At 41.6% G+C, this 13,667-nt stretch overlaps 1 protein-coding gene across 1 annotated transcript in view; it reads left to right on the forward strand.

Annotated features, from left to right (window-relative positions):
- Positions 1–13,667, forward strand: part of ANO6 (anoctamin 6) — a gene marked incomplete at its 3' end in the record, with an annotated part of 76,321 nt that overhangs the window by 32,678 nt on the left and 29,976 nt on the right. The window contains exon 3 of the mRNA XM_081997401.1: positions 7,360–7,488. Within this exon, the coding sequence (XP_081853527.1) occupies positions 7,360–7,488 (129 nt within the window). The remainder of the gene's footprint in view (positions 1–7,359; positions 7,489–13,667) is intronic.

Raw genomic sequence — 13,667 nt, forward strand, 5'->3', positions numbered from 1 at the left:
CACGAGATCCCTGCCTCATTCAGCACGAGTAGGACTTTAATCTCCAAAAAGCCCAGGTTCTGTGAGGATGTTGCTTGTAGTACTTCAGCAAGGTGTAAATGTGGCAGGAAATTGCAGGGAGAGACTGAAAGGTTCTTATGACTAGAGAAACTGAGTGCCGTCCTAAGTAACTGGATTTTAACCCTGCATCTGCTGTAGTGTTTCTGTGCAAGACTTGCGAAGTCACATCCAGTTTTTGTTTGTTTCCCGAGTGTCGAAGGGGAGCATCGGTGGCCCTGCATTTTGCATTTTTGCATTAGTTCAAAGTAGTCTCATGCGGAGCTGAAAGTGAGCGTATTGCTCTTTGAAAAGAGAGAATTGCTGAGCTCTCTGGAAAGACGTCACTCTCCTGGTGTCTCAAGCTGGAGCTCCAAATTCAGGAGACAGTCAACAGGTTTTGACATTGATCTCTAGATGCCTTATGTGATCACCGTTAAAATGAGGGTTATACTGTTACTTTCTCTCCTGGGGGATCTTGTAAAATTAAATTTCTCAGCATTTGTAGAACTTGAGATCCCATGAGGAGAGTACCACAGGCATAGTCAGAAGGAAATACCTATTTGAAGCATTCAGGCTATTTAGATGAGGTGTAACAAAAAAAGACATTGAATAAAGAAGATATTAAGGAGTATTCTATAACTACTACAAGGAGGGTAGAAGCATGGCATGTGGTTGTGCAATTGAGTCATGTATCATAAACAGTATGTACAAGGAAGACAAAACCACGCAGACAGAATTAATTCAAGCCGTTTCCAGCTCTCAGATGTTTCATTTTGCAGTCTTATATGCTTTATAGGTAGATAGTTTGAATTTGGATGTAACAGTAGGATTTTTTTTGAGAGTCAACATCTGTAAAGGGGAGGATAACTTCTTCAAAATGTCTATTACTGCTGCTCCTCAAATACAATTTCTGCAGCGAGAAGGCTTCAGGGAAGCCCGAAAGAGTGAGTTTCCCAGCTCCTGCATCCCAAGAAAGATAGGAGGTGCTGAAAAGCAACTTTTCAGCAGAGTACTGCTTCACCTTTCTTTAAAAGTAAAGCCATTTGTCTCTCTCTCTAATCAGGAGTGACTGGAATTCCTTCTGCAGCCAGCAGCGACGTGAGGCTCAGACAGGAAGTCAAGTGGGTGTCTGGTCCAAACTTAGCTCAGGGGACAAGGCATCCCGATGCCTGGCCGGTTACCAACCGCTTTCTGCTGACAGAAACGTATGACTGTAATGACGCCCCGCATTTTTCTACTCTGTCTTTAGTCTCAGTTTATTTCAGCTTGTTACATATCAAAAATTTCTTTGCATGCTGAGGAAATGAAAAAAAAAAAAAACACCCCGAACAACCAAACCTTCTTCTGATTAAATTCTTGCTAATAATCTCGTCGTTGCTAAAACCAGAACTGAAACAGTCCTCTGTTGTTATTAGCAAATATGAGTCACAAGGAAAAACGTTAAAGTCACAACAGTTATATGGCCCTGCAGAGACAGACCAACACTAGTATGTGGTATGCAAATAAACCTATATTTCCTGAGGTATCTTATATAATATATATAGCTTATATTTTCCAGAAGTAAATGCTTGTGTTGGTCTTACTGTCAGAAAGTTGTCTCTATCGGTCACTTAGAATTATTTGTGAAGTGCTTTAAGAAAATGTTACAGAAATATAAAGTTCTTACTATCACAGCTATCTAACAAGATCTGTTATTACTTTATGTTCTGTTTCATGATATCCTGGTAATATCATTTATTTTCTTTTTATTTACTTGATTTGAAGTTTCCTGAGGCCTGTAGAGAGAAATAACTGTGCTCTTAAAATAGGCACTCTAAAATTTTCACCTACGTAAAACCCACAACTGAAGTGTGACCTGCGGGTCCCCCGCAAGACTGTCGCCGAGCTCTGGCGGGAGGATTTTTTGCAGGTGCCCGTCAGCAGAGTCAATGTTACACAGGCTCGGCTCTGCTCTCTTGTTTCCCAGTACTGATTTATTCCCTGGCATGCTGCGGGAAGCTGTTCTGAAGCATATCTGAAAATTATGTGAGGTTGCAGAGAAGTAGCGTATCCCTCCAGTAATGATATATTTAGTGCTATTGACAGTCACACCAAAGGCTAGTGCAGGCGAAATAAAGCATTTCTTTTATCTTTCCAGTTAGATAAGTCATTCCTGCAGAATCTCTTGTTATTTGAAAAAAAATCAGCTTACAATATGGTGTTTGTTCAGGGTGTAGTAAACAATAAATAAATGCAATTCTTGTGTGCATATTTGTCTTCATGCTTGTCTCCATGCTGCCCTTCCCACCTTTATTCCCACTGAATGTTTAACAATATAATGCCCAGAGAAGCCTGGAAAAGTGAAAACGGGTTTCTTTGTCATGCCACCGTTGGTCCTCTGCTGGCACGGAGCATCGCTGTTGCTGAAGGGAGCTTCCCACTCGAGTGGTCTCCTTTCATCTTCTGCTGCAGGCATCACATGTAGCCATGACTACAGGAACGGTCTCAAGAGTGAGACACAGCAACTCCCCTTAGATACCGGCAAGCCTGGTGATACGTGAGGAGGAGCACAGGGTAGTCTCCCTCCTGAGAAGAAGCTCTGAGTCAAGGGGGTGAGCATTGGTTCCATGATGTGGTCACTTGGAGCCGAAGCGGCTACCTCAGCCTTTACAGCCCTGCCTGGAGCGGCAAGCTTGTCTTCATCTCCCACTTGTCCCTCTCCAAGTGCCACCCTGTCCTGAGGGCTGGGAGAGCAGCTGCTGTTTACCCATGACAGCTTGGGCTGGATTAGCAAAGAGCGCAGCAAGCTCCTTAGTCCTTTGGTGGCCGCAGGGACTGAAGTCCAGGAGGATTAAGAGAAGGTGTGTGAGCAGAGGGGTGTGCATGGCAGAGGGCTGGCTGGGGACCTTCAGGGTGATTGCGTCAGTGCAGCACTTCCCAGCTCCAGCAGGTTCCCACCAGCTGCGCGTTCATCACCTGGTAGCGAGCACCCAAGCAGTGGGTCTGCGGATGAACGCATTTGGTGCGGAGCGGGTGGTGTCTGCATTATACACACCTCTGGGCTTTTCGCTACCGCAGTTTTCCTCCAGTGTCATCCCTTGGAGCGAAGAGCCGCTGATGCTCACCTGGTCTGACCCTGGTCTGGACTGAAACGCGGGGGTACACCCGCACGACCATGGCCATGCTGCCTCTAGGCTAGCCCACGCAGGTGTACCTCCACGCGTTGTTTCAGAAAGCTTTATCCACAGCCTGCCCCTCCCCTCCTTCGGATTCCTTCCGTTAATAAAGCAGCTAATAGTCCCCTGTCTCTCAGGGGTAGGCTAGCAGTTGATTGTACAGCACTTGGGGAGTTCAGAAGCGCTGCGGAGTATGTGCTAAATATAATTAGTATTTTACAGCTATATGCATTGTATTTTTTTTATTTATTAATGACGTTAATCAATATTAACCTGCTGTCCACTAGGGTATTATTATAACATTAGAGTGCACAAGTGATTGTCTCTGTCAATACTTAAAATGTGATTTTGCTGAGGCTAACAAAATTAGATAATGCAGTAAGTAGACACCATGTTTATTTCTTCAAAAACAAAGAGGTACCAATGGGCCTGTTCATTATTTTGGGTTCTAATTTGCTACTGATACTTAAGCAAAATTATGTATTGGAATTTCAGGCCCATTAACTTATGGGTCTATGCACACAAGCTTGTTGCATTTGTATGATGGTAACATTTGTAATACTGTCAAGTAATACTACTTTTTTTTAAAAAAAAAACAAATATTGCCTCAAAGGAATTATTAACTTCAGTGTACAGCACATCTTTTTGGTTTCCAGTCCTCTTTTCCCCCAGTAATTATGTTGCATAATAAATGATTTTTCATTACAAACTATCCAGTAGGGATTACAAGATACACCACACATCTAAGTTAATATGGCTGTCGGAACCTTAACTATTACATTCCCTTTTCCATTTTACTTCTTACTTTTAATTGAGCAACATTTAATGTCAACATTACAATTGATTTGTGTGGGTCTTAATCTTGATCCCATAAATATTCAGGCTTGATGAGGTAATTTTTATTATTTTGTTGATGTATAAATTGCCTATGGATAGGTCAACTGAACATTGCCCTAGTGATTAAAAGCAATAGACATTACATTTAAGAAGTTGGCTTCATAAGTATGAACTTCTCTGTATTCATGCAGTCCAATATTGATTCATCTTTCAGCTATATTCTATTATAGATATGCATAATTTGATATCGATATTGATATCAGTAGAGATATAGGTATAAGTATAGATAGATATAGATATAGGTATAGATATAGGTATAGATATAGATATAGATTAGATATAGATTGGATGTAGATGTAGATGTAGATGTAGATGTAGATGTAGATGTAGATGTAGACATAGAAGTAGATAGGTGTATGCGTATGGTAACATGCATATACTCATGTATATGAAAACCCATATGTAAATAAATTCATGAGTCCGAACACTGATTAACGGGCAGTCTCTGCATCTGGTTATTGACAATCCAGTTACGCCAGTTATCGCTAAGTTACACACTGGTTTTATAAGCTTAAAGGAGACTATGTTTAAAGGATAATTAGATGGTGAAGTTATGCAATCACAAATTATGATCAAAATTTGTTAGGTCAAAACTTGATCTGATGTTTGCCATCTGCCATTTCTTTCTTTTCTATCCTGTGGATAGGTCATATAGGAAAAAGAGCTGAAAGCTGTAGAGAAAAAAACTTCAAAGCTATTACTACTTTTACACTTTCAAGTGCTTGAATTTCACAACTGAACTCTGTCTCTTTAAACATAAGTTACTACAGCGCTGTTTCCAAAATTCAGAAGACAAAGAAACCCAATTAAAAAACCTCCTGGTTTACGCAATGGTAACACTTCCCCATGTTATTCATTATCACAAGGTTTGGGCTCTGTCTTTCCAGCATTGCAACACGGAGCAATTTTAGGCCGGGACAGAGGCTCCTGGGGTCCCGGGGGAGAGCCGAGGCGGCTGGGCTGGGCTCTGAGCCGGGCTGGGCTCAGCTCCCCGCGCCCTCCCTTCTGCTGCTGCCCCAGCACCTCCCCGGATGTCTCCCACCGGGGGCTGTTGTTGGTGCTTTCCTCCCGACGGGAATCTAGTCAACATGAAATCATGATGATTGTGTTTCAAATGAGGCTGGAAATGGCCGCAGCAGGGCTGCATTTTACACCCGTGGCTAGTCCTCAGCAGGAAGAAATCTTGTGAGGGTCAAGCCCGGTTGCCTTATGGGACTACGCCAGCTCTAGCTCTCAAGAATTTAGAACTTCACATCTGTGACTTGCTTTGGGTGACAGAGATCTCAGTGTGGCCTGGTGATGCCATCTGAAAGTTCAAAGCTTTTTTTTTTTTCCTAAACCTTTATTTACAATGTGCAGTTGTATGTTGATTTGGTGACTGCCTAGGTAGTTTCTGAATCCTAGGCCAGGTTGTGAAACTAATGTATGATGTATCTATACATTGACCGTATGTCAGCCAATATACATATATATATGTATGTACGTATGTCAGCAGTTGCTTGCTGTCAGGTTTGTCATAAATGTCTCAGCACAGGTGGGATTCAAAGAAAACTCTTCTAACCAACAATCTGCTCAGACTCTTTGAAGCAGCTAAGTTTACAGAACCTCTTTGCAGCAGGTCCTAGCCTTTGCACATACAATGTAAAAAATAGTGAGTTTAAACTTTCCTGAGTTTATTTAAAATATGGAATTTTTGTCATAATTACAGGGAGACACATCTTGGTTGACTGTTTTGACACAGCCAATAAACAGCAATAGAATAGTCTGCAGGGAGATGTTTAGAAAAAAACTCCTGGGAAATTTTGTTTTGGAAACACTGACGCATGTTATTCCTAAAACTCTGCGTGCTACCTGAAACTGGGGTGCTCCTGACTGAAGACTGGCATTCTTGTTGGTCCTCTCACAGTTGAAGAACATTCATTTCAGTCTGCACTTAGAGGATCTCTGACACCATAACCACATTTCCTTGAACATTTCTGTGGACGAGACATCCCAAAAACTGGACCTGGCATCCCTCATGAAGTTTGGTCTGCACTGGTAGGGAAATTTCAGGGATAGGACATCTGGGAATCTTTTCTGTGACCCCAAAAACACATCATGTTGAAGAGATTATTCTGGGTGGTTTTGCCTGGCCTGATCCTGCCCTGGGCCACCCTGCATGCCCAGCCATCTGGAAGCCAAAGATCCTCTGTAGTTCTGTACAGGAGTCTTGCCACCTTTGGAGATCTTCCTTACCATCTCTGATGCAATGCTGAGTGCCATTCCAGACATTTGATAACTATGAAATTAGTGGCACTGCCCTCATGAACACCATGGATGGACTGGGCCAAGTACCTGAGAGTTTGACGCTCACCACCTAACATGACGATTCTGATCACATCACAGCTATATATTACCTGAAAGGAGGGGTTGTTACATGTGATAGCACCCACAGAGTAGGCTAAGAAACTACAAAATCATAACTTGAGCATTGGGGTTCCCCCGTCATCAATGCGTCTGTATTGTTTCACATTAAGATGTTATTAGTGGATATGACGATCTCTCCTACTTTTCTCCGGGGACTAGATAATGCTTTATGGATATATTAATCCTTTTGATTTTGGCATATATTATAACATGATGGATGTATGGCATACAACAATGGTTTTTGCTTGCTGAGACGTTGCAAATAAAAAGATAAATAAATCCACATAGGATGTGTCCATTTTGAGAGTTCATTTCTGGCCTGGCCATGTTCTTTGTTCTCTGGGAAATGGTGGGTTTGGGTATTAGCATGCATGAAATTTTTTCTTTTTTTCTTTCTTTACTCTTCTTTCTGTTTTCTTTTTGTTTGTTTGTTTTAATAATTGCAGAGATGCTTACATTTCTGGCAGGTAATGGGACAGATGGGAATGCACTAATTCTGAGATTTCCACCAGGTAACAACCAGAGTATCTAACATTGTATCCACGATGGCATACAAATTACTTGACAGACGCATCCCAATGTTCATCCCGTTGCCAGAAGCTAATATACCATTTTTAAAGAACAAAATTAGGTCAAAGTTCTGTTGATTTTATGTCATGCAGAGACCTGCCAAACTCCACTGGATATTTTTTTTTTTCCTCTGTTCTACTCTGTGCTATTTTTGTTGTCACTTTGGGCTTCTTGTTATATGAGTCTGATATGTGTTGAATTTCACTGTTCACTGAAATACTGTGTGACAGGAAGCAAGTTAGGAACTGGTGAGTAAAGATCTTCATATTAACCTATGCTACGTGCCTTCCAGGTGGATTTTGATGATAAGCCTGACTCCTTGTTCTTCAGTGATGGGCAGCGAAGAATTGACTTTGTTTTGGTGTATGAAGATGAAAGTAAAAAAGTTACTCATAAGAGAAGGGATCATAAAAAGCAAAAGGTAAGTTATTTTCCATATAAATCTGAATCATTAGTTGAGTGTTAGAGCAGTGGGCAGAAAGGACCTAGAACGACAAGTGCATTGCCCTCCCCTTGGAAGCTGGGAGATTGAAGCCCATCACACAGAGCAGGGAACAGGGGTGAGCTCAAGGCAGTAGGTTGCTGTGTAAATGGGCAGAGCACTGCACATCGTGTCAGTGTGTGCTAGGTGACCTCAGAGCATCCTCCAGGGAGGGAACCCTTCAGGAGATGTGAGCAGAAGAATGCTGCTATCAATCAGGATCCCAGTTAGAATTAGACACCAAGATCTTCAGATTAGAGCAATTTTCTGTATCTACAGGGATTGAATTAGGCCCCTAGTGGACTCTGGTATTAGAGTCAGGGTATTCAGGGGAACCCTTTGAAGGAGGCAGCGGACCAGGTACTCCAGATCACAGTTGGGAACATAGCTGCTGACCTTCTGCCCAATGAAGTACCTAAGAAGTCATTTATGGGAAATAATTGTACATCACTTTGCCATCAGAATTTCTCATGGTGCCACTCCTTCCCTTGACACTTCAACAACTTGGCCATCCCTAGGGACCTTGCAAAAAATTTCTGACATAAGTCAGTGACTGCTTGATGTTCCTTAGCAACTATGAACAACAATCATAGCTTATTGTTTAACTATTATTTTTTAATTGTCTCAGTAGGTCTGTCAGTGGACTTCATTCACTATGGCACCCAGAGCCATAAAATCAAGCTCAGCCATACCACTGAGCTAGTTTAATTGTGAACTGCTTGAAAATATCCATCCACAGGACTGTAGTCCCCTTGGCATCTGTGCTCTCCCACCCACCCACTTCCTTCTCCAGTTGAACAGCTCTGCATGTTCTAGCAGCAGCCTTTGGTAGAGACAGGCGGGGACAAAGATATCACTGAAAGCAGCTCGTATACAAATAATGGTTTGCAGTTAGAAAAGAGTAGGAGTAAAAAGGCCTGTAGCTAGGTCGGTTGATATTCATTACACAGTGTTGTCATTGGCATTAACCAGGCAACCGTAAGGAATGTCATTAGTAGGACTTGAGAGAGTCCTGCGGTGGGTGGATGTTGCATTACACATGATCAGAGGATCAGCAATAAAAATTAATTGAAAGAGGTAATTAGAAACAAGAAGCTGTCTCTTTGGAAACAATTATTTTTATCAATTAGCATTTTACATTTATTTTTTTAATATTTGGCCATTGCCCAAATGTACTTAAAAATATAATGAGTGTCTTTTCCAAATAGTAATAGGAATTAAATGTGAGCAATGAAGTAATATTTTTAGTGCAGTGTTAATGCTATGAGATGGTGGGTAATGTGCTAGGTGCTTACAAAAAGAGTTTACTTTCAAAGGTCTTGGTCCTACAAAGATCTGCAGCCACATGGAATGGTGTGTTGAGGAAGAGGAGTCTACCTACACACAACAAATGTGAGAACGAGGGTGTATTAGACTAACGATCAGATAAAGTGAAGAAGGTCCTCATGGTCTTGGTGGAGAGCAAGCTGAGCAAGAGCCAGCTGTGTGTCCTGGCAGCAAAGGTGGCTGACAAAGGCTGTATGGACAGAAGTATGGCCAGGAGATTAGGGCACGTGCCTGGGGTGACGTGGATGTGTCAGAAGGAAGCTGGAAACAGTGGTGATAGCAGTTTTCAGAGCCAGGATTCCCACGGACAGGGAGAGTCCCATAGGGGCAGTGTGGAAGGCAGGGGCAAGGATTTTGATACTGGCAGTACATACAGAACCAAAAGGGCAGTAGAAAGCATAGAAAGAGACAAGGATGAAGACGTGGCAGTTACAGAAGACTTCCAAGGACAAGAACAAAGGTTACACATATGCTGACACTGAGCTGGAGAACTGATGAAAAAATCCAAAGCTGACCACAAAACAGACAAAACATTGCACATAGGGGGAAGTACCAGAGGGCACTGAGAGGTGGAGGAAGGAGAAGGGAAAGGGAGGATTTTGTTCAATGAGTCCATCACATAAGCAGAAACAGGTCATCTGGTCATAACCAAACCCCTGTGATGCAGCTCAGAAATATTGGTTCCCTCCCTCTAGTTCCTCAAAGACAGGTGTCATCAGTTGAGAAATGCAATTCCTTTGTCTATTGTTGCAGGAGCAACCTTTTAAAATGCGAATAGAAGTAAGCTTTCTAACTTTTTAGGAAGGGATAGGTGCAGGTCAGCTCCAAGCACACGAGCACTTTAGTCACCTCAAAGACAGAGAGGTGCTTAGTCCCGCTGGAGATCACTTGCTATGCTGGTGGAGGAAGCTGTGTGTGCTGCAAACCTTCATTCCCTAAGCAAATGCTGCCCAGACATTGGCAGCACTGGTAACATTTTCCTTCCTGTACCTTCTCCCAGGTAGGGTGCAAGACTCTGCCTTGGGACCTGCCTCACACTCATACTAGGAGAGAAACTGAGAAGTAACAAAGAAATAAATGTGAATAATCCATCTGAAAAGAAGAAACAAAACACATATACCTTATGTCTGAGAAAATTACATTTATGATACGGTTTTGCATCCTTGGAATTCCAGGGAGAGAATTAACATTTTGGCCCACCACAGTTCCCAGAAAGGTGTGGGGATGATGCTGCCCAAGATACATACAGGCTTTGTCAGTGTTGGCATAAAACCAAGTTGATAGCTTGTCTTTACTGACACCGTTGTTTATTTGGTTATATTTTTTTCTTAACTTCTACCCTTGTGATGATATACAAGATACCAAAATAAGGAGTATTGCCATTTACTATCAGCTTTAAATACTGCATATGCCATTGTCTGTCTCTGATCAATGATGAACTGAAAATGCCAAATTTTATAAGCAGTATCTTGTATAATTCAAGGTGCTTTAAGCCTGAATATGTTACTTGCCATCCCACTCCTTCTTTGACTCCCTTGACAATTTTATAGTGTTATTATCCAGAGGTTTATTGTCCACAGAATTTGGAAACTCCAGCTTATTAAAGAATAGCAGATCCAGTGAAGTCTGTTCTCATAGGGTGAAATCCTCATCTCATTGAGGTCAGCAGCAAGGTCTCCACTGGCCACGTGCAATGTTACAGGTCTGTGAAAGGTAGGGACCAGGAGCATAGTCGCTGGGCCAAATTCTGTCTGACGTGCACTGCACCCCACCTGATTGCATGATGTGAAAGTTGGGGCAGAATTTTGATTGTTAATGGACATTTGTAGATCTACATTTCTAAAGTGGAAAGTTTTGGGTGCTGCACTGGGTGGTTTTGTATGGTACTGGGAGCAGAGGACTCCCCAAACGCTTACTGAATACAGTCGGAACAATTTGAAAATCAGTCCTGAACCTCGGTATCCAATTTACTGGATTCAGAGAAACAGGGCATAGACCCATTTATTCTTCTGCAGCAAGAGAAGAATCGGATCCTGGGACCATCATATTTGATTTGAATGGCTTTCTGTCCTTTTTCAAAGAATTGTATGAATGTGACTGAGAAAATGGCACAACATTAATTTTTATTAATCATCAGCAGTATTTTTAGGAAAAAATTTCAGATGACAGAAGGAAATAACTTCATGAAAAACATGGGGATGATTTGGACAGAAGGAACAAAAATATGGGATTCTGAAGCCCTTGGAGATGCAGAGTGGTGCTGTGCTTCCCTCATTTTCCTGTGTTCCTGAAATCTGGTTTAAAGCAGGCAAAGTCAAACTAATGAAAGTACATCCTCATGCAAGTTTCTAACATAATTTACAGATTCAAAAGTTAGCAGATAAGGTCCATATATGCAACTCAATTTGAACTCCAAACCTTTTTAAGTTGGTATACAATTAATTTTGCAAGCACTAGCAAAAAAATCAAACTGTCAGGAGCAGATTCCAGAAACTGTATCTTGTAAGCAATTGAAATTCCTGCCCAAAACATGTTTTTTAAATCTACAATTTATATACCCTATTTGTCAGGATAGGTTACCATCAGAATAGAAATTAAGTATCACCAGTCTTTCCAAGAACACTCCAAAATGCCAGTTTCATCTGTTAGGGTCCTCGAGGAACTCATTGTTGAAAGTTAAAGGGTCAGCGCCAGAAAGGTGAATTCAAAATAAATCAATGCAGAATGTAAGTACGGTGTTACAGAGAACTTCAGCAGAGCGAGAGAAGTTTGTCTTCATAAATAAACAAGGAACAGTTGCTGCCTCCAGACTTGTTTAGTTTAGATAACCAACAACAAAAAAAAGCTTGGATAACTTTTCAAAACCTAATTGTACTTCTCCCGCTGTTCAGCATGTGTCATACCGGTGGTAAGAGAACAATACTTGGGTTTACAGAAAGAAGGGTACCTCAGTGCCATTTTATGTGGTGATTTGAGGCAGTAGAGGATGGTAGGCTCTACGTGCCTGCGGTGTGCTCAGCCGACCTACCCAGGAAGTCTGATAACAAGGACGAAAGGGACCTTTGAAACTGGGAGGAGGAGGTCAACCACACCTGCCCAGGTCTCTGCTGGATGGATGGGTTTTGAAGCAGGAACTGACTGAAATAAAATCTCTGTTCCTTGAGGCAACGCCAAACCCAAATTTTACTTCTCTGTCTAATGGCTGGAAGGAAGGATGAAAGAAGGATGGGAAGACAAATGGAAGGAGGGAGTTATTCTGAAGTTACTGCATACATTCATAGGACCAGATATGGGTCTTTCCAAGCAGGGTGACTAGAAGCCACTGTTGAGAGCAGCGCTAGACTGCAGTATTGCCTGTTCTGTGTGGTCATGAATCAGGTTTCAGAAAATCATGAGGCTGGCTTAAAATCAGTGAGTATCTCAGAAAATATGTGTTTGGAGTCCTTTGGGTTTACTTTTTTTGTGTCAGCCTTTATAGCGTATTCGGCTTCACATTTTTATTATTGTCTTCAAACATAAGAGAAAGAAGCTTACAGAAGCAGAGCTTCTCAATCAATTGATTTCCTGATGCTGACAGCTGGGACTTTCAGAAAATGTTCCAAATACCATCAAAGAAACCATGAGAGTTGGCAGCTAATATTGACTCAGCGACCCTCTCCACTCCCTTTAGCTGATTTCCATGGGGGAGGCTTTGGGCCCCATGCTCTTTCTCTTGTTGACCGCAATTTATCTGTTGCCTATCAGGTAAGGCAGAGGTGGCTATTCAAGCACTCCTTCCTTGTTAGGATTTTTCCCCTGAAGCCACACAGATACTGTTGTGGGGAACTCTTCTCTTTGCCCAAAAGAAACTAAACAAAGACATGAGTTGGCATTCTGTCACTGTAATCAAAGCAAGCGCTCACTACCATCTCCAAAACACAGAGAAAAAACTGCTAGTGGTCTGCTACCAATTTCCAGACCCACAATCTTGTTAGTCTTTCAATTTGGCAAGACAATCACCAGACGTTGAAAGCATTATGGTGAAAAAGCAGCTCCTAGGAGCTAACCCTGCTACATGCCTGTAATACTTGGCATTTACTTACACTATGCTTTCACTTTCGTAAGATTGTATATGATTATGCATCCCATAGTGTCTTAGTCTATTGGCTAGCCATTCAGTCATCAAAATCTATGTCAGATTTAGACCTGCAGCATTGCCATGGTTACATTATTATTATTATAACTTAGCCTTGAAGATAGCTGAGGAAAACGACAGATACTAAAATAAACTTTGGACAGTCTCCACCTTCCAGCCTAATAAGCTATTATATCTTTATGCTGTATTCCCCAGTCAATGCAAAACCACTATAGAGTCCTCTGGGTAAAAGTCTAGTTCCTCCATAGATCATCATAAGCACAATTCAATCATTTATGTAAAATAGCAAAGCCCCTAATTAGCAAAGGCTCTCAGGGGCTTTGTTTCTCACTACTTGCATTAAAGCAGTATTAAAAACCTTAATATTGTCAACATTCTGCTAAGATTTTGAGGGAAAAATTAATTTGGGGAACTCCTTGCCATAATAAATTATTAAAGCAATCTGAATGGTAAGATTAAAAGAAAAAAGGTATTAGTCTTCTACAAATGAGAATTGCCCTGCATCCATCTTTGTGCTATTTAGGAAGAAATGGAACAGGTATTTAGCCCTCTGCCTTCTTTATTTGCTGAAACAAAGCAGAACTCAGGTTGAAATATTTTCACGATTCAGTATAACACACCTTATAAAGAACCAAGTGAATATGGAAGTAGCAAAGAG

This window comes from Phaethon aethereus (assembly GCF_964289735.1).
Source record: "Phaethon aethereus genome assembly, chromosome: 1".
NCBI lineage: Eukaryota > Metazoa > Chordata > Aves > Phaethontiformes > Phaethontidae > Phaethon > Phaethon aethereus.